Source organism: Nesoenas mayeri (genome assembly GCF_963082525.1).
Source record: "Nesoenas mayeri genome assembly, chromosome: 5".
Classification (NCBI taxonomy): domain Eukaryota; kingdom Metazoa; phylum Chordata; class Aves; order Columbiformes; family Columbidae; genus Nesoenas; species Nesoenas mayeri.
Window position 1 is genome coordinate 40878107 of NC_137548.1, and position 20935 is coordinate 40899041.

The 20935-nt window shown below is 46.1% G+C and overlaps 1 protein-coding gene across 7 annotated transcripts in view; it reads right to left on the minus strand.

Moving 5' to 3' along the window:
• Positions 1 to 17177, minus strand: part of MGA (MAX dimerization protein MGA) — a 61483-nt gene extending 44306 nt beyond the window's left edge. For 5 of the 7 annotated variants that reach the window (XM_080345369.1, XM_080345371.1, XM_080345368.1 and 2 more), the window contains exon 1: positions 2761 to 4409. In XM_080345369.1, coding sequence (XP_080201495.1) covers positions 2761 to 3824 — 1064 coding nt within the window. In that variant the 5' untranslated portion in view covers positions 3825 to 4409. Of the gene's footprint in view, positions 1 to 2760; positions 4410 to 6689; positions 6785 to 17166 lie in introns of those variants that run through there. The other 2 variants (XM_080345366.1, XM_080345365.1) reach the window with 2 other exon arrangements.
• Positions 17178 to 20935: the final 3758 nt, after the last annotated feature.

Sequence of the window (20935 nt, forward strand, 5' to 3'; positions counted from 1 at the left end):
TGTCTTCTCTGGCCGGTGAGTTTCCTATCAGAAATTTTCTAGCTTTTATTCAATTAAGAATGTCAAATGTAAGATTAAAAAGTCCTTGTCAGATTAAAAAGCCTGTCTTCTTCAGTGAGTTTACTGTGAAAGGAGTTCTAAGACAATCGGTTACAGGAAACTCAAAATCCTGCCACATTACAGCTAGAGGTTGATTCAGTTAGTACCGGTGATCCACAATTTAAATGAATGTTTTTAAGAAGATCTGAGACATCTGCTCGTATGTCTTAAAATCCTCTAAAATAAAAAAAGACAAAAAACTCAAAGAGATTTGCTAGCCACGAATAAATTTCTCATTTGAGTTCTACTGTTTCCAGTTGGAGGCCCAGTAAAGTCTGGAGTTCTACAACCACTTTCCTTTATATATTGCAAAATGTATACTCAAGCTATGGACTACCTTTCTATTAGGCATCAGGACAGTATCCAAAACAAACAAGCTCTGCTGTAAAAATGAAATTTCTAGACACAGAAATGTTATTATAGTCTGCATACTACAACCATAAGCCAGATGGTGACAAGACTGAGGCATCACCTACCTACCTGTATGTATCAGAAAATCAAGTATTTGCACAAAATGCTGAGGAACATTTTTCTGTATTTTTAAATTCAGATGGAATTTTTAACTTTTCAAACAATACAAAATTTGCTTTTTAGCCCCTAGTTTGTGAAGTTACATGCAACCTAAGCAGTCACAGAAACATCTCTTTCTGTATTCTGTGGGAAGATGAATCATGCAAATTTGTCCCCTAAAAATCCTCAGATTATTCTGAGATCAGTAAAAATGGTGAAAAAATGTATTAAGTAGCTCTTTCTTTGCCTGATACGGAACGATACTCACATTTAAGCAAATTTCTTTATATACCAAGTAATGTATTTGGTATCCTCACAACAGAACAGTAAAAGCAGAAAAAAACATTTTCTTGCATTTTGCAAAATTAAAAACCACTTAGCTGCTCATGTATTGAAAGTACTGAGATATATGCTTTTTTTTTTTTTTTTTTTTTTTAGCTAGATCATTCTAAAACATACCATGAGGGGAAAAATCATTTATGTTTAAATTAATCTAGCAATCTGTGGGTGAGGTTTGAATGATGACTGCTTGCTTTCCTCTTCCCAAAGGAAGGCAAGGAGGGAGCAAAAAGTAAACTGTCACACTAAACACAAGACAACTAAATTATAAAAACAAGACTATCAGAGCATTAAAAATCCCACAGTATTTGTATTTTTGAAGCAGGAAATTCAAGAGACTTGGGAAATGAGAAAGGGTACATTCGCCTGTAAGACTTAAGAACCAGTGAAGTTTTCTTGTGGTTCTCTCCATGCCCCCAACATCTGACTGGTTCCAGGCATATGCATTCCTATAGAAGTGTCCACAACTCAAATGAAACATTTATTTTCTTTATGATACACCTGACGAAACCAAACATACTACCAGGTCACAGGAAAACAAACAAACAACCAGAAAAACAAAACACCAAAAAAAACCCCCAGGCTTTTATTTCCAAAGTGTACTAGTAACTAAAGATTAACATTATTCTCAGGTATATACAACCTTTTACATAGGTCTATTCTCAAAAACGTCAGAAAAATTGAGCATTGGTGGTAAACACCATGTACTGCAGCACTAGGAACTCTACTTCCTTTGGAGAGCATTATCTGAGAGACAGCAGTTCCCAACTTATGACTCTCACTCAAATCTAAACTCCACAGAAATCACAACCCTGCATAAAAGCAATATAGTGCCTATCAACTACTAGTAATAGCTTCCCTATGACCAAAAAATATTGCCCAGTCTTCATCAATGTGTAAATATTAATGTGTCTAGTTTGATAAAGAAAAATGCCACTCACTCAACAGTGTTCTTGAAAGGCTGACAAATTTATGAACAGACCTCAAGTGCACAGCACAAAAATATTGGCAACAAATCTGAAGGAAAAGGAAGAACTAATGTTCTGAAAACTGAATATACACTAGTTTGCTTTACTATAGTTTGCCTGATATGAACAGAATGGTTCAAAAGTCAACACTAGAGAAGTACATAGATACAAAATTACCAAAGAGTAAATTAAGCTCTGAACAGTGTAACAGTTATTCTGAAGTACTTTCCTAGGCGCAGATATTCTCTAACAGCAAACATGAGGCAACTATCAACAGGTAAGCTACCTCATTTTACTTTGTGGAACAGAAGAATTCACACAAGCAGTTATTGACAAAGCAGTGGTGTGCTGCCAGTTACAACTGCCTTGTAATGATCCCTATGCATACCTGACCCAAGTGCCCATACACACCACAACACCTTCACTTGTCCACTAATGAAAACAGAAGATACAATGACAGAATGTCACTGTGGTAAGCAACTCTAAAAAGAAAGGCAATGTTCTGATGACTGCAATGTGCTTTGTTTAAAACACTGAAAACATAAATTTAGTCTTCTAAAACATTATCAGGGTTAAGAGAAATCCCTCAATGCTTCTTTACAAAGGGAGTTAAAGCAACACAGGAAAACATACTGAACTCTTACACTCCTCAGACACATTAGAAAGTCCAGACTGATATGTGACTGTTAAAGCAAAGAAAAGCTTTTAATAATGCTAAGTGTTCTGCCATTTCAGGTCACACAAACTTTAGCTGTAATCTATATACTGAGCATCCTATTATTTAATGTTTTACCAAATATCCCACTCAACCAGTATTCGTGCTAAAATCAGAATGTCAACCCACCTTTCAGAAACTTCTTGCTTTAGCTTCGGCATATCACCCAAAGGCAGGTCAGTGTCCAGAAAACCCAGGAAGTCCCTTTCTGCATTAAAGGACTCTTTTTCCAGATCACCATCTGATGGGTTTTGATCAATGAATGAAGAATCTAAGCTTCTCTGATGCAAATCTAATGCATCAACTCCAGCAGGGCGATAACGAATGTTAGCAGCACTAAAAACATCACCTCCTTCCAATTCTAAGTTACTGTTTTGTTTCAAATCACGCTGAGGTCGGCTATTCAACCCATCATCTCTGAATCCTTTAGCAAAAGGATTGTAGTCTATTTTCAGTTGTGTGATCTGGATGTTCTGATAGGCTGTAACTGCAAAGAACTCTGTCTGTGGAAAGGTAAATGTATGGACATCAGGGCCATTGAGCTGAATGACTTCTGTGGCTTTATCTGCAGGCACCAAATGAAGTCGTGGCAGATAACGGTGCATAGAATGCAAGATTATGTGACCCTCCTGGTCTAGAGTATTGTTGGTAAGTTTGAGTTTGTAGAAGGATACCGGCTGGTGCATCCAGTACTGCCCTGTGGAAGGAGATTCTGGATGAATGAACACTCGCCCAAGGACATGTGGTTCTGCCTTTCCACTGGGCTCCCACCAACGGCCATTCCATTTGTACCGGTGATTGTCCACAGGGGATATGTCCATGACTAGGATGTACTTCTGACTGGCATCCAGACCTGTAATCCAGTATCGGCAGTACGGGAACATGCGCCTCCCCTGCTTTGTCAGGATCATCTCTGTGTTGCGATGGTAGAACTCATTCCACATACTGTTGTTATCTAGGGTGACTGTAATGCCCCCTGAGACACAGTCAGCTGGGAGGCAGGTCTTGACTTTGGATTTTATTGGAGTTGCTACGCTGCTGGTGAGAGCACAAGCATCACGGTTTGCTACTAGGATTCCTTGGTCAGCTTTACCATTTCCCTGCTGTTGTTTCAAGATGACAAAAAAAGCAGGAGCTGCACCAGACACAGTCCCACCATCCCGGGTACCCAAGACAATCTGCTGTTTCTCCATGACGAGCACTCTTACGAGCTCTCAAATCAATTGCAAATTCTACACAGTTCTGATAATCTTCTATGTGTGTTCACCATTCTAAAAAAAAAAAAAAAAAAAAAAAAAAAGGAAAACACAGTTAAAACTATCACTTTTTTAGACTGTATTTGAATAAGTCTCATGAAAAAATTTTTGTAACAGTTCTCCACATTAAAAACCTAAAAGACAATCAGCACTATAAAATCAAGCACAATTAGGATATATCAAATCAAGGTTGCCTGTGTGTATTTAACTTAGGCCTTACAGAAAGGAGGGCTACGACACTTTTAAACTGTATTTTCATATAATGCTCTGCCGTAACAGGACTCCTTGCTTTGCTTGATATTCCAAAGTGCTCTATGTTTTGATATTGTCTCAACTCTTCAAATCATTTGCTTAATAAAAAGCCTTTGGCAAAACATGCAGTTTTCAGAAGAGCAAATGGCACACACATCTCCGACACAAAGGCAGAAGTTATTTGCTCCTTCCAGAAAGAGTTCCCAAAGGTCCAAAACTCCTCAAAGATGAAAAAAGGGAAAGAAAGGAAAAAGGTTAAAAAAAACGTTAAAAATGTCTCCCCTGTATTTCTTTATTGAAAAAGTCTAAATTTGTGTAGTTGACATTTCTTTGCCCCCCTCCCCTGCCGAACTACAACAACTTCCAAATGCCTGTCCAAGGCAGAGACAAAGAACAAATGTTCAAATGACTAAGCTTTGGGTAAAAATAGACAAATTAACCCCCCAAAAGGCCATGCAGCTAAGATTAAGTGGATGAATGTGAAGCAACAGCCAACCTTAGTTACCTCTATCTTATACAATTATGGAAATTGTTTAAATCAAATAAGAAAATATTTGTACTGTTATGATTAGCTTAATCTCTGTCAAAAAATCAGATAAACGGAGTGGGGAGAAAGAAATCACATTCTAAGTTGTATTGGATTTTCTACCAGCTTACCCTCTCTACATACATACAGCATGTTTGTATCTATATTGAACATACAATCACAAAGTGAGTTCATATTAATGCTGTGCAATATATATAGAATCATAGAATGTCCTGCGTTGGAAGGGACCCACAAGGATCATCAAGTCCAAATCCTGTCCCTGCACATGACAACCCCACAGTTCACACCATGTGTCTGAGGGCTTTGTCCAGTCTCTTCTTGAACACTGTCAGGCTTGGGGCTGCGACACCTCCCTGGGGAGCCTGTTCCAGTGCTCCACCACCCTCTGGGGGAAGAACCTTTTCCTAATGTCCAACCTAAACCTCCCCTGGCACATCTTCCTGCCATTCCCTCGGGTTCTGTCATTGGTCACTACAGAGAAGAGTTCAGCACCTGCCCCTCCTCCTCCCCTTGTGAGGAAGTTGAAGACTGCTGTACTAGCTCATGAAAGAAATAAACCCGATTTGAAATTATTTTGATAGTGTAAGATATGCACAAAGCCTCTAACTTTTGGTTTACTTGAGGTAGAAATTCCATGTGCCAGAAATAAATTCAAAAAAGCTCAATAATCATGCATTCAGCATAAATTCTATACATACAGTGAGCTACTGACTCACAATTTCTGTTTTCCAATATTTAACGTTCTTACACTGTGCTGTTACAGTTATTTCTGCCATAAGCACCACTCACAGTACCAATTCAAAGATGTGCGTGGTTAAAATGTGATTATGTGCAATTACAGTAGCTGAAAGCTACCTTCTTTCAGCACTAACATGGTCTATTATGAGATCAATTTCACATGTTTTATTACACTTGGTCTTACACCTACTAGCCTATTCTATTACAGCATGGACTTTCTAATCCAGTATTTCAAGGAAAAAGTGTGTATTTGTGGAGGCTGAAGTTCTAATCAGCTTCAGATACTTCACTATTTTACCCACATACAGACCTTATATTTGAGAAGCAACATCTAACGAGATGACAGTGGTTAAAAATACTCGAAAGATGCACTGAGATGTGCTAAAACAGGAAGATAATCAGATGTGTGAAAAAAATGTTCAAACCAAACCAAACCAAAACAACAAAAAAACCCACACCCCCAATATCCCAACCTACAAACAGACCGCAATTCAGGTACAGGAGTTGTGCACGGTTTCCCGTGCCGAAGCAAGCCCCGTTAGGCGCAGGGAGCGGTGACGTCCCGCGGCAGAGGAGCTGCGCAGCGCGAGACGGCGGCACAGCCCGCCAACGGCCGCCGCGCTGCCGACGGGAGCCCGGCGCCGGGTCCAATGGCAGCGAGCGCTGAACGCGCGGCGCTGGCGTTCAACACCGCGGTAGCGGTGCCGCCCGCCCGCCCGTCCGGAGGGGCGGCCCCGACCCGGCACGCTGCTCCCGATGCGGCGAGCGCCCCGCCCGGGGCAGGTGGCGTCACAGCCACGGGCCGAGCGGCGCACTTGTCGCTTTGAATGCCCTCCTTCCCGCCGCCGGACGGCTCCCAGCCGGGAGCTGCCTAAGCCCTTCCGTGCGCGGCGGGGGCCGGAACCGCCGCCTGCGGTGCCCGGTGGAGGCGGAGGGCTGAAGGACAGGTGCACGTAGAAAAGCCGCGCCGCTCTTCACCAGCACCCGACCCTGCCCGGCGACAGGGATGCGGCGCCGCCGGCGCTACCGAGGCGGCCCCGCCCCCGCAGCGCGCACGGCGGGGCAGCCACGGGGAGACCCCGAAGCGGCGCCTCGCGTCGCCGCCGAGGAGCGGCTCGCGGGCCCGGGCCCCGTCACCTCGTGGCTACGCCTGGTGTTAATTTTCGCAGTTGAGGCGGCAGACAGGAGGCGCGATAAGTTTCCGCGCGGCACGGCCGGTGCTGGGAACCGGAGCCCCCGGCACGCCCCCGCTCCCCGGTAGTTACCGTACGGCGAGGCGAGGGGCCTCCCACTTCCTTTTTCCTCACGCGGACCGTGTGTCCGCCAGCTGGGGACAACGTGCGTGCGCACCGTGGTGACGTCACGGCGCTGCAGCAGGCGCAGGCGCGTCCGGGTTCGTGCCCCCCTCCCTCCCATCTGCCCGTCACGTGCCCGCGCCGAGAGCAGGGCCCGGCGCCGGGCCCGGCCCCACGCCGCGCGCGGGGAAGCTTCTCGAACGGGTGCGGGCACGGCGCTTCCCCGCGCGCGCCGCGGCGGCACCGGCAGCCGCCGCCTTCGAAGCCCTGCGGGGCTCCGAGCGGCCCCGCCCCCCGCCGCTGCCGCCCGACGAGAGCAGGCGAGGCGCCCGCCGCACCGCTCCCCCCGTCGGAGACACCGGGCCCCGCCTCAGGTCACGGGTCTGGGCCGAGACCCGCCGGCAGCAGGGACGCCTCCCGCGTTGGCACACGACGGCCGGGGGGCGGCGCCGGTGTGTTGCGCGACCGGCGGCCACAGAGTCGGCGAGCGCCGCGCTCTGGACCGGGCCCGGCAGAGCCCGGCCGCTCGCCTGGCTCCTCCGCGACCTCCCTGCCACGGCGCACCGGGAGCGCCACGGGAGCCTCCGGGCGGGCAGGCCGGAGCGGGAACGAGCCGCCGTTCTCCTCTGCCAGGGCAACGCGCGCCACACCTCCGCGCCACTCAGGAGAGCTGACACTGAGGCACCAACGCGGATACCCACACGCTAAAACCGGGATCCGTCTCCCTCCCTCTGCACGAGTTTTCACTGGTTGGCCACACTCAAGGCAGAATTTGACTCTAAACCACCAAAGCTGCAGAAGTACCCCATGAACGTTCATACAGTTCACACGAAGTTGCCAAACCGTGCCCCAGGTTAACCAAGTGCCCACAGCATGGTGTCCTGTGTCAGGTAAGGCAAACTAGTTCAAAAACAACCTCACTTAGCACAACCTAGACCTTATCAGAGTCTTCCTGCCCTCAGCATCTAACCAAGCAGTCTGCCACACCACCCCTAGACTTGCAGTCCTTCACAGATGTCAAGGAGATCACATTTTGTAAACCAGACACTTCTTAGAATAAGCTCACTAAAACACAACTCTGAACATTGAGGGATTTCACACCAAAATGCAGCATAGCTGCAGTTTAACACGTCCATGAAGCCGTGTCCACCCTTCTTTCCATTAGGGATAGGTATTTTGCAACACTGCATCCATTACAAACAAACAGATATTTGCATGGGAGTGCCAGGAAGTCAGGACATCAGAGTTACTAGTAGGCAGACACCAAGGTCCAGACTCACCAGTAGATCAGAATTTTGTACTGACTGCTGCCTACTGCAGACAGTAGCTTCACTAGGGCTGATCCTCAGTGTAACACAGTTGTGCCTTAGGATGCAGAAAATTGGCAAAACAAGAGCAACATTACAGAGACTAGACACCCCCTTGAAGGTTTCTTGGCAACAGAAGTATATGCTGTGGGAGATCATCTCAGAAGCACAAAACTAAAGAAAACAAATTTTTAAGACACTTGGAAAAATGTGTATCCAAACAGTAACACAGGTAGATCTGTAGGAGAAAACCATGGAGTATTTTTTCCCTTTCAACTGGAATAATGAACTCATGCTGAAAAAAGGGAGGATTAAACATATTTGCTAGTACAGAGAAACTGCTTAAACATAAAACTGCAAATATGAAAGAATGCAAGATGGTGATTTTGCTACTTCTAGCAGTTCATAAAGGAGGCATAGCATGGACAGAGGCAAAAGGTAACCTTTAGCCTCACTGTGCTGGTTGTGTCTGGGACAGAGTTAATTTTCCTCATAGTAGCTAGTATGGGGCGATGTTTTGCATTTGTGGATACAACCACAACAACTGACCCCAACTGACCAATATACTCAGTATATAAGACTGGGGGAAGAGGAAGGAATGGAGGCACATTCAGAGTGATGGCGTTTGTCCTCCCAAGTAACCATTACACGTGATGGAGCCTGGCTGTCCTGGAGGTGGCTGAACACCCATCTGCCCATGGGAAGTGGTGAATGAATCCCTCGTTTTGCTTTGCTTGCATGCAGAGCTTTTGCTTTATGTATCAAACCATTTTTGTCTCAACCCCAAAGTTTTCTTACCTTTACCCTTCCAATTCTCTCTCCCATCCCACTGTGAGGGGGTAGTGAGCAAGCTGGGGTTACACCACAACACCCATACACTAAATAAGGCTGGCGTGGTGGAAAGGAAACAACCCAAATGCTGGCAACAGAGGAATTAGAAGGAGGTACGAAAAATCACAATGAGACAGCACTCTTTTTGTTAAGGATCACGTTCAGCCGTTCTCTAAAACAACTTCATAAGATGATTCTGTCTTTTAAGTTTATAAAATATCTTTGCACAAGAAAAGGCAAGGCTAACAGCCAAGTACATTGATGTTTTATATAGCAAATGGGAAGGGGAAGAAAGGAATCAAGAAAGCACTCCAGTTTAGCTATAAACCGGGCATGGTGGCAGTGTGTGCAGCTTGACAAAGGACCTAACTATGGAGGGACCAGGGGAGTGGCACCAGCTCTCTGTGTGTATGCACATCATACATTGTGCCTCTCTAAAGGCCAAGGTCATATGGAGCAGAGGGGTGTTGAACATCAGGGAACCAGGATAGTCTCAGTCAGCCGAGAGAGAGACCACACTCAGCACCTGTGGCGCCAGGGGCTTAACTGTCCAGAAGCCAGCAACTGGGGAGACTGGGATCTGGGACCCAGCTACTGGGCAGACTGAGTGTCTAAGCTCAGCATCTGGATGAAATCTACCTTGCACATGTATGTGTTCGTATATATATTAGGTTGGTGCAAAAGTAATTGTGGTTTTGGACCGTGAATTTTAAATCATTATAACTAGGTTCAAACACGTCTTTATTAATCAAAATAGGAACCATTACAATCAACACATTTTTGCTGATGAGAGGTAAGTTAGTTTATTCCTGTAGAATAAAAAAATCATACTTCAGGATTTGACAAACTCTTGGAAAGTATTTTCTGCATCCTGCTGGTTGTGGAAGTATTTTCCCTGCAAAAAGGTAAGATGCTTGAAAAAGTGGTAGCTAGTTGGCAAGAGGTCAGGTGAATATGGCGGATGACACAAAACTTCATAGTCCAATTCGTTCAACTTTTGAAGCGTTGGTTATGTGACATGTGGTTAGGCATTGTTGTGGAGAACTGGGCCCTTCCTGTTGACCAATGCCAGCTGCAGGTGTTGCAGTTTTCAGTGCATCTCATCAATTTGCTGAGCATCCTTCTTAGATGAAATCATTTCACTGGGATTCAGAAAGCTGTAGTGGATCAGACCGGCAGCAGACCACCAAACAGCAACCAAGACTAATCCAATCGAGAAATGGTTCATTGTTGCTGCATAGAAGATGACACTTCAAAGTGACAAATTTTTGATTTTTGGTCAGCTCATGAGGCACCCACTTATTGGCTTTTTTACCTTTCCAATTTGCTTGAGTTCTTCAGCAACTTCTCGTGTAGTTGTAAGAGAATCAGCTTCAATGATTGCTCTCAATTGGTCACTGTCACCTTCCGATGGCCAGACATTACCCTCATCTTCAAGGTTCTCGTCTCCTTTGCGAAACTTCTTGAATCACCACTGCACTGTGCATTTGTCAGCACGTTCTGGGCCAAATGCGTTGTTGATATTGTGAGTTGTCTCCACTGCTTTACGACCCATTTTGAACTTGAATAAGAAAACCGCTTCAATTTTTGACTAACATAATTTCCATAATCTAAAATAAATATCAAATAAACAGCAAATAGTAAGTCAGTAGCAAAAAAAAAAAAAAAAAAACCATAAAGCAAGAAAAGCACATTAAAATTATGCATAATGTAACCACATGTAAGAATGTATTCCCATATCAAATAGCTAATTTCAACAATGCAAAAACCACAACTACTTTTGCACTGACCTTATATATATATGTATGTACACACACACTCTCACTGACAGACCTTCATCCTGCTCAGATAGGGAAGGGAGCAGGATAAGGCTGTTGCTGCTGTCCGTTCCTGTGAATATCTGTGTGTCTGCCTGATTTATGTGGCCAGACGTGTATGCATTTATATGTCATGTATATGTGTGCTATGTGTGCTGTGCCTACTAGGAATACATTTTCAGCCTTGCTACTGATTATACCCGAGAGCACAGAGCCGCAGTAGCATCAAGCTGTCCAATTCAGCACAGTAAATTTAATTACACTGATTAAAAAAACTAAGCCACATTGTCAAAGATTGATCAGGAATACTCATTTTATACCTACAACAATCACATGAGGTATAGCAGTCATCACATTTTAGGGCCACAGGATACACTGACACACTATTTTGTTTAAAGTGATGTTTCTGAACAGTGACAATACAGAAATAAGTCTCTTTTTTTTTCTCTTCAGCAAGAAGGCCATTCATGTGACTAAGAGCAGACACACCAAACTGAATAGCAGACAGCACCACATTCATGGCCTACAAGCCACATGTTCCCTGACAGTAACAGAATCAACAGCAGAGACTGTTGACACTGACAGGGATTTTGCTACCATTTTACCCAACGCAGGTAAAAATCCTTACCTGCAGCAAAAGCAGAACCTCTAGTTTATCAAGAGAACAAATCCACCAGTAGAAGTCACAGCAGTACCACAGATTCCCTCCAGCTTAAGTAACCTAGTTCTGAGCAGCTTATAGCTGTCCAGCAACAGGAGTACTGCATAAGGACTACATCCCATTTAGATCAGTACAAACAGCAATTTTAAGGCCTTGTTTGTGCTAAACACCAACTGGCAGCATGTAAATGAACTGGTTTGCAACAACTGAATACTGCCCTTCATGATCTGAGGGTGTTACTTTATAGTAACTAGCAATGTGATGGTCATACTTGAAGCACTTAAGTTCACTACCAAGAATTACTTTCTTCTCCAAAATGCTTCTTTCAAACATATTCTCTGCTCTGCAGCACCGTGAAAGTATGAACTACAGTCTTTCCAAACTGCATTTCAGTACCCAGTAAATCACATTCCTTCTCACAGTAATGCCTACAACGCATAAAGTGCAAGTTCAAGCCTACACACTATAAGTTATACGCAGCCTGTAACTTTCAGAGCCCAGGAGTCCAGATAAATTGCTAGTTGGAGCTGCAGGGAAAAAACAAACAAACAAACAAAAAAACCCACAAAAAACAAAACACAAAAAAACAAATCACAAAAACCCACCAAACCATGTTCTTCTGTCACTCTTATTTCTAACCTATCTCAAAAAAAAAAAAAATTCAGTAAAGATTCAGTAACAGATCACCAGCTGGAAGGTCACAAGGCCCAGGCTTTGCTAAAGATCTGTATGTGGGAGAGCAACATATGTTGCAGACACAGTTAAGCAGAACATAACAGTTGCCAACTTGTGGAAAACATGAAAGAGGTGCCGATTACAATTTTTGTTAGCATCCTCTTTTCAGTTCAAATACAAAGATCTCCACTACACGAGAGGTACAACAGGACATCGCTGTCATATTATACACTTTGAAAGGCACTACTACCGGAGCATAAAGGAGGCTTTTGGCTCTCAAATTCACTTACTAAAAATGAGCACTGGCTGAAATCAGACTGGCCAGCTGAAAACAACAGCTATCAGAACCAACTGTGCCTGAGTATTACACCCCAGCAGCAGTCAGTCAGCGGAGCTCTAGTCTACAAATTTATTACCATGACCAGGCAGCCCTGACAATCAAAGTCCCAAGTTTTGGCCATAAAAAAACGAACAAACAAAATTGGAGAGACTTGAAAACCTAGTGATGTTGTAGTCTGAAGTGCTGTGTAATGTGCACGCTAGAAGGGTTAAAATATAAAAATATACTTCCTTTAGCCAATGTTTTGCCACTTTGGAGAACAATTAACACAGTAGCACCCCACAAGGTCTGTTAATTCTGAAACTCTGCGTTGGATTAAACTGCCTACAGAAGGCTATCTAGTCTTATTTTCTATACCATAAGTGGACCCACCGGCCTCCAACTGCTTCCCTGGAAGAGTATTTGCTTCTCAGAGTTGTATGTTTGCTCTACACAGATGACTCCAATAACTTGCAGCATCTATGACAGCTCCAGACCCCTGTCCTTAGGCAACAGACTCCCAGCCCAAATCCACCTTAAAAAAAAGTTTACATTGTTTTATTTATGATAGAAAAGTAGCATAAGTTCTTCCTTTAGCTATATTGAGGAACTATAATCCAGGGTCAAGAAGCTTAAAGGTATAAGTGGTGGCAGAATCTAGGTCAAAAGTGTGAGATTTAAAAAAAATGCAAGAAATGGACTGTTGCATAGAAAAATAGAAGGCAAGAAATCTGCTTTTCCAGATTCAAGTTTTCTTGCTGATGCAAACATGCTAAAACATGTGCTCCAGACGCACAAAGAATGCATCATCCCCACAGCAAGTAAGACACAGCTTGTGCACCATCAGTTTTCAGCCCAGAGCATTACTTCATGCTAAAACTAAATTCACTTCTTAATTACTTTATACTAAAAACAAACTCCCTTCTTAAGGGTTGGAGCCATGACTGTGGCAGGATGAATAGGTAGTAGTTCAGGAAGCGCTTCACCAACTGCCAGCTACACCCCCGGGAAAGCAGCAGCTTCTATTGGAGGAAGAGGGCAAACACTTGGGGTGGGGGGGGAGGAGGAGGAAGGAAATATCTGCTTCACCTCTCCAATACTAATACTTTGCCACAAGAGACTGAACTTTCAGTCCTCCACAAGGTTGGTGCTTTGTTTAACAGCATTAATCCCACAATGTACAGCGCACAATACTCTCCATCTCCCAAGACTTACCTGAACTTCTGGGAAATATAAAAATCTTCCCAAATACTGAAGACTGCAAAATGGAAACACAGAATTCATTTATATAACGTATGAACCACTGGTGAGAAAGTAGGGAGAAAAGTCAGCATTCTCTACAAATAAGTGGTTTTTACCTGTATACAATGTTATTATTTCAACATTTAAAATAATGTATTTTACGTTACTTTCCATATTTTAACAGAAAGTCATTGATATGACTGCTATTCATACATTCAATGATTGCTGTGTATTTTTCAATATGCTATTGTTTCAACTACTAAAAATTACAAAACGAAAGAATAAAGCAATGTTTTGTGCTCTTTGCCACACAACACTGTCAGAAACAAGCCATCAGCAGCAGCAACACCATTTTGATGAATTTCAGTCCCTTTATGGCCATCATGAGGAACATTTATCACATGCACGATGAATTGTCAGCTGGGGATCTTGTCCACATCATAGAAAAAAAAAAATCAGCAAAACAAGTAAAGTAAAAAAGGCCTCATCAGAGCTCAGGACTATCCTACTCATTCAGCTGTTGTCTTACAGCAATACTCATTGCTACAGTGTCACCAATGGCGCATCAAGTTAGAACTGCGAGGGAATCTCTATTCCTCTTTTAAGTAAAAGGGAGAGTAACAACAATTAAAGTATCAGACTGTTGGTGATGGGTTCCAAGTTTAAATTCACCTTCATTATTGACTCACCCTGTGGTCAGGCAGACCACATCATATTACCAGAAGGCACTATACTGCAAGAGTTAGCAAAACAGCAGAATTCCATCATCACAAGTATTTGTTTAATGGCAATTAGGTCATCATCTTGTCATTCTCCAAATTGTCTTCTCCTGAAGACAGGGACTGCAACAATGACCACAAGCATTTTTTTATTGTAGATGTGTTTTATCTGGCTCCCACATTCATTTTCTGTCTTTTATGCTGTTTACATCCCTTACTGCCTTTCTGATTTGGGCTTGATTTAAAACAAACAAACAAAAAAAACCAACCAAACAAAAAAGGATAATTTCTTCTGGTTGCTTTCTTCTCATGGCAAGCCTTCATCATTCTTCTCACCCATATCATTCTCACTGCATTCTTCCTTATCCAGTTCAGAAGAAAGATATATCAAGGATTTATCATAGGTACTATTAACAGAATCCAACAGTGAAAGCATGTTCCATCTTTCTGCAGGGAGAGAGGAGCAATTCTGCCACCATCATTCAGTTCTTTATTCTAAAGTCACCCAACACATACGCCAAAAAATCCCCAAAAAATACACCACACCACATCCTTAATTATGGAAGAACAAGACATTGAATAAGCCTTGCTGATCTCACAGGTAATGGTACCATTTCCGATGTGCATACCATGGGTGAATTTTTTAGCAGATCCTCTGCTGTCTATGAAACAGCAAACAGACAACAGCCTCTTCTTACATGAGAGATCTTTTTTGCTCCTCTAGGCAAAGATCTATTTCATTGTGTTTGTAAAAAGAATGTCTTGGACTTCCCATTCCTTAGGAAATTATGTTTTAAAAAGCCAACATGCACAACACATACTTCAGAAATTACTTAGTTCATTTGAGTGTAAATGATGCAGTGGCATAATCTCAAAGAGATTTTTTTTTTTTTTCTGGTAGGCAACCAAGCATTATTATCCACAAGTGGAACTAACATTGGTTTCCTCCGGTCAGTTTCCCTCCCATGGCAGGCACAGTAGCATCTGCACCACCACTGTGCAAGTGGTAGGTGAGATTAATAGCCAGCTGCTGCCAAACAGAATATGTAAGTGAATGAACACTGCCCATCTCTGCCAGACCTAAGAACGATGCTTTCCCCGCCCCCCCCACATAAACACAAACACATGCACAAAAAAGCTCACCCACTGCAACATTTTTCAAGCAGAATCAATTATGGATTCTGGTTCTCACTACAGACTGACAAGGAACCGTGCCTGAGGGCACTGAAAGGGTGCCACAGCCAGAATGAGCAGCTGCATCTGGAAAAACACCTTAAAGTGGCAAAACCAATTCATCAGCCTGCCCTCTTCTTTACACAACCTTCAGTTTTCCAAGTCTGTAGCAACTTCAAATCTTCAGGGCTTTAGCCCACTCTGTCAAGTGCAATTAAAGACAACCCATTAGTTCAGACACTACGTGTTAGGAGTAAGGTAGTGTGACTGAGTAAGGTTTGACATCTTAAGAATCTAAGCAAGAAATTCAAACCACACTACTGGAAACCAGTCATCTAACCAGGTGGATGAAATAACTGCTAACCGTCATGTCTACCACCGCAAACTGAGCTCACCTTACCATTTATTAACCCGTGTAAACTGCTTATCAACTACTGAGGTATCTAAGGCCACCAACAACCACCGAATCCAACACCGGCACCACATCGCCCTTCGGGGAAGACACCGTTGTTTATTTACTCTGCTTCCCCCGGCGGTACATGCAACAACAACCCCGGCCAGCTGAGTGTGCGATCCCGCCACACGAAGCCGTCTCCCGCGCCACGCTGGCACGACCTCGGCTCGGTGGCGCTCGGCCTCCGTCGGCGGAAAGCTGGAAGACACCACAACCGCGGCGGCGGCCCTGAGGCGGGCAGCCGTGCCGCGGGGAGCGAGCGCTGGCCGCGCAGGGCGGCGGGAGCGGGGGGTGAAGGGGGAGTGCTGCCCCCGCCCGCCACCAACGGCCGCCTCACGCGACGTGCCGAGGCGCACGCGCGCCGCCGCGGGCCAGCGGCCGCGCTAGGGCCGCTCCGCCGAGCCGTTACGATCCGCCCCAGCGCGCCCGCCTGAGGGGCCCCGCTGCCACTCCCCCAACCCACTCCATCCCCCTTCTGTGGCGCCGAGGGGGCAGCGGGGTGGGCACGTCCCCCAGCACCGGGGCAGGTCCCCGGGAAAGGCTTTCCCGCTGGGGCGGGGCGAGGCGAGGCGCGGGCAGCCCAGCCCCGGTCTCCCGGGTGGCGCCGGCCACGCCTCCGCCGGGGGACGGTCCCCCGGAGCGGGATGACTCTGGGAGGCTGCAGCTGCTCCGGGCCGGGCCTCACCCGACCCTTCCCGGCCGGAGAGCCCGGATGCGGAGCCGCGGGGCTGCTCGGTCCCTTTAGCCCTCCCCCACGTCAGGTGACCGCCAGCCACTGCCCAACATCCCCCCCAGCTCCTCATCCGCCCGCGACACCAGCCGAAGCGGCGCGGGGGTGGGTAAGGAGACAGGGCAGCCCGCCCGCTGCACCCCGTCACGGCCGCTCCACAAGCCCGCAACCCCCGCGCCTCAAACGCTGCCTGCCCGGCCGAATGGGAGTGCGCACGTGTGATTGGGCCGCCGCGCTCACGTGACGCGCACACCTCACGCCACCTCCTCGAATAAAACTTCAAACCCGGGGTGGGGGGAGGGGGCGGCGGGCAGCGCTCCGGGGCCCGCGCGCTCCTACCTGCCTCCCGCCGGCGGCTCCACGCGGCGCCGGGCGCCCAGCAACACCCTGGCCCACGCGCCCCGCTCGCGGCTCCTGCGGCCTTCGCCTGCCACGCGCAACCTCCTGCCGTCTTCATTGGCTGCAGCAGCCCATCACGTGGGCCGCTCCCTTTTCTCCTGCCCCCTTCCTCTCGCTCACCCTCTTCGCGGCGGGGCCACCCCCGCAAGGCGGGTACCGGAGCGCCCGTCCGGGAGGCGGGGGGCGCAGCCGGCGGCGGCCGCGGTGAAGCTGCCTCGCGACGCCCGCCAGCGGCGCGCTGCCCATTGGCCGGGGCCGCCCGCAGACGCACTTCCGCTCCCCTCCGCCGGGCCACGCCCTTCCTGCCCCTCCCCCGCCCTTGCGCGAGGGAAACACGCTGCTCGCGCGTGGGCCGCACGGGCTCGCGTTCGCCGTTGGCGGGCGGGCGGCCGCTGTCCCCGGGCCGGCGGCGAGGGGCCACGGGTGGCCGGGCCGGTTCCGCTGCCGCGGGGGGCTCGGCTGCGCGGGGCGGCGGCGGCGCGGTCCCCGCCGGCGCCTCCCGTGGGCGCTCTCCTCCCGCGGCTGCGGCGCCGCTGGCGGCCCCGTCAGGGCGCGGGGGGTCGCTGCCCGCCACTGGCTTCCCGGGGCCTCCCGCGCGGGGGACGGGCGGCGCCGGGAGCACCCCCTTCCGCCGCCCGCAGCGCCGTCCGGCTGCCGTGCGCGCCAGCGGGGCCGCCGCAGCGGCCCGGAGTGTCCCGGTGCAGCAGCCGGTGCCTCCGCGGCCTCGTCTTTCCTCCTTTCTGCCCAGCGGCGTTCGCAAATGACGGAGAAAGGGGTTCGCCTGCGGCGGGGTGCGATGTTCTGAGCGTGGTTCGAGCTACGTGTAAATGCATAGGGTGTGGTGCAGTTAAACGTGGCTCATAAACCTTTCTGTGCCTGTTGAGTGCTGCTTGCACAAAACCTCCGTACCCAGCAGGACTCTGGGGCAAGCGTATTGTTGAGCATCACAGAACTGCAATCTTACCAATTGCCGGCTTAGTGGGAAGCTACAGTGGTACTTACAAGCTTAAGAGCTTAAAAATAAAGGCTGTATGTGGTCCTTCAGCATATGGATATATTCAATAGTATCTCCAAACAAAACAGCTCGGTGAGGCTTAGACCAAATGTGATTCTGGAGGTTACCATGCAGAAGGTGTGCAATCCAGAGTAAGATAATGGACCAAATGCTGAAGAGAAAAGGAAACGCAAGCAAAATGCCATGAACTATAGGCAGCGTGGGCACATACAGGTGGGTGAGGCTGGATGAACTTGGTGGCAGCTGTAACCGACAGAGTGTGGTAACTGACTCGATGAGGAGAGAGTCATCTTCCACAGTCTTGAAAAATAATTTTAGGTTGCCTTGGGTATAGGCAGATCACATGTAACAGAAACTAATTAAAAATGTAAACAAAAGGTGATGTTAATCAGCACTGTGATGTAGCCCTGGGCTAAAATTTCTGTGGCTGAGGTCTTGGCCTTGAGGGGTGCTCGGTCACGGCACTGATCAGCATTCCCTGGGCGTGGTAACATCACTGAAAATTTGTGCCAATATAGCTGAGAAGTCCATGAGGGATGTAAAAAGGCAGATGCCTAATTAGGTATAGATTTATACTTTCACAAAATCAAACTTCCTTTCAAACTGATATTGAATTGAGTGGTTGGTTCCTAAGTCACTGAGAAGCTCAAAAATATCTTCTCTCACCTATTAGATATTTTTCAGGAATCTGTATACAAAGGTTGCAAACACATTAACCAGCGCATAAGGTAAACCTTTGGTGGGCTTGTACAATCTTGCAGCCAGAGCCTGGAAGCATTTGGGTGCACATGGTGGGTTTAGATTGTGGTTTTTTGAGGTTCCTGAGCAGATCAAGGCACAGCCAAGTTTCAACCCTTCATTTGAAATTCCTGCTACTATAACAGATGTGGTGCCCAATTCCCAGCTGCAAGATGTGTTTTAGTTAACAGGCCAAGCAGAAGAAACATCACGCAAATGAAATTTGCCATTTGCCATTAGATGTAATAATGTTGCAAACCCAGGAAAGAATACAGAAGTAATGCAGAGGCAACCAAGGGCACTGGGGCTCTGAACAAATGAAAGAGAACACATGCAGGGGAAATAGGTCATTGATATTTATTTCTACGTGGAAAAAGACATTTTGGCTGGAGCAGTTTTGAAGGAAACCTGATGGTGTTTGTGAATATCTCAGAAATGAGCCAACAGTATGATACGGCTGAAAAAAAAAAGTGTTGTTGTGTTCGTTAAGTGCAAAACCCATTCTTTATCCAAGAGAGACAGATCTCATGTCTACTGTGCTGAAGTTGTTTCTATGCAAGTCAAATTTGAGTATCTTAATTTTGAAAATGTAATTTGAAGCGGAGATGCCCAAATCACATGGTGAAGTTTTGTGGAAAAATTATTTGCCACTCATTCCACCTGCTTTTTTTCACCTACAAACGATCTTGTTTGTTGGCTAATCAGTTGGTGGTTTTTTTGAAAGCTGAGTGTTGGGCAGCAAGAGTTCATTAAAGATTCAGGGATCTTATATAAGTGAGAAAAAGAATATTCATTCTTTCCCACTCTTTTCCTTTCTGAACACAACCATTAGAAGGGGAAACTGAGGGAAGTACCTGTTCTTCCAGGGGGCTGTTTGCCTGGGGGCCATGGTGCTTTTCCACATCATCAGCTCACCCAGAGTCTCCCACTCACTATCCCACTTCTCTCTGCTCTCCTGTTTGCAGGTCATTCACCGCAACCCTGTTCCCATTCACTCTAAATCAAACCCCAACTTTTTCAGCTCTTCCATTCCCACCCATCCCAATAAGAGTCATAAAACGGGCCTATAAATCCACCAAGAGAGTTCCTACTCAGGAACATATTTAGGAAATAAAGGCATATGCTTTACAAAACTGAGCAGAAACATGCACATCCTTTTATATGAAGAAATTATACAGGTTTTGAGTGGGCTGAGCTTGTGGGAGGAAGGAAGCGTGATACAAAGAGAAAGGGCGGTGCTAAATTTGGTCTCTGCCTTAGGCTGGCATTTTATTGCCAAACTCATTACCTGGTGTGTTTATTCCTGGTGACTGCAGAATTCAAACCTCGATAAACAAATTTTGTTCTTCCATTAATAATATCCATTTATAATTAGTCATAATGTAAAAATAATTACATTTAAACAACAATAATTACATTTAACAACCACCACCCTTATGTTTTGAAGTATGTTATTTAAATGCTTTAATCAATCATTCAAAGTCTGCAAAATGTCAGAACTAAGGATGCAACTTCCAGGGCACTGAATGAGTCAGGATCATATGAAGAAAATAATGTGTGAATATTTCATGAAATCAGCATTACGCACATGGGAGCCAGATGAAAATTGCTGAGATAATTGTGAAGCTGGCATTTACTAGCTTTCTAGTGTCAATTTTGCATCCCGAATAAGAACTTTCTTATCTGAATACATGGAAAGGGTTCATTGATGGTGGCTACTTTCTAAGAGTTCACTAATGTTGTTTTTATTGGGCAAAGTTTTAAAAAGGTCTTGGGTACACTTGGAGCTGCTGCTTTTGTGCGTCATCCTCATGATTTAAGCCTCAACCTTCCCTTTATACTTGTCACCAGAGCTTCAAAGGTAGTGGTGTAATTGCACAGCAAGGAAGGCTCTTCTTTCCAAAACGCGAGGCCAGGGATCAGCTGCTGGGACTGAAGAGGTACGGTTAAGAGGAGGGCCTGTCCAGGTTTTCTTAAAAAGTTCTGCAAGGAAAATCAGCAAGGAAAGTGGAAGGTCTATCACTAGCTTTATTGTTGCTTTTTGTTTCACAGATGTAATAAAGACCACCAAGAGCTCACCTGAGGTCTCCAGACTGCTTCCCCTAGTAACTTCCTTTTTATGTCTTCCTGACCGGT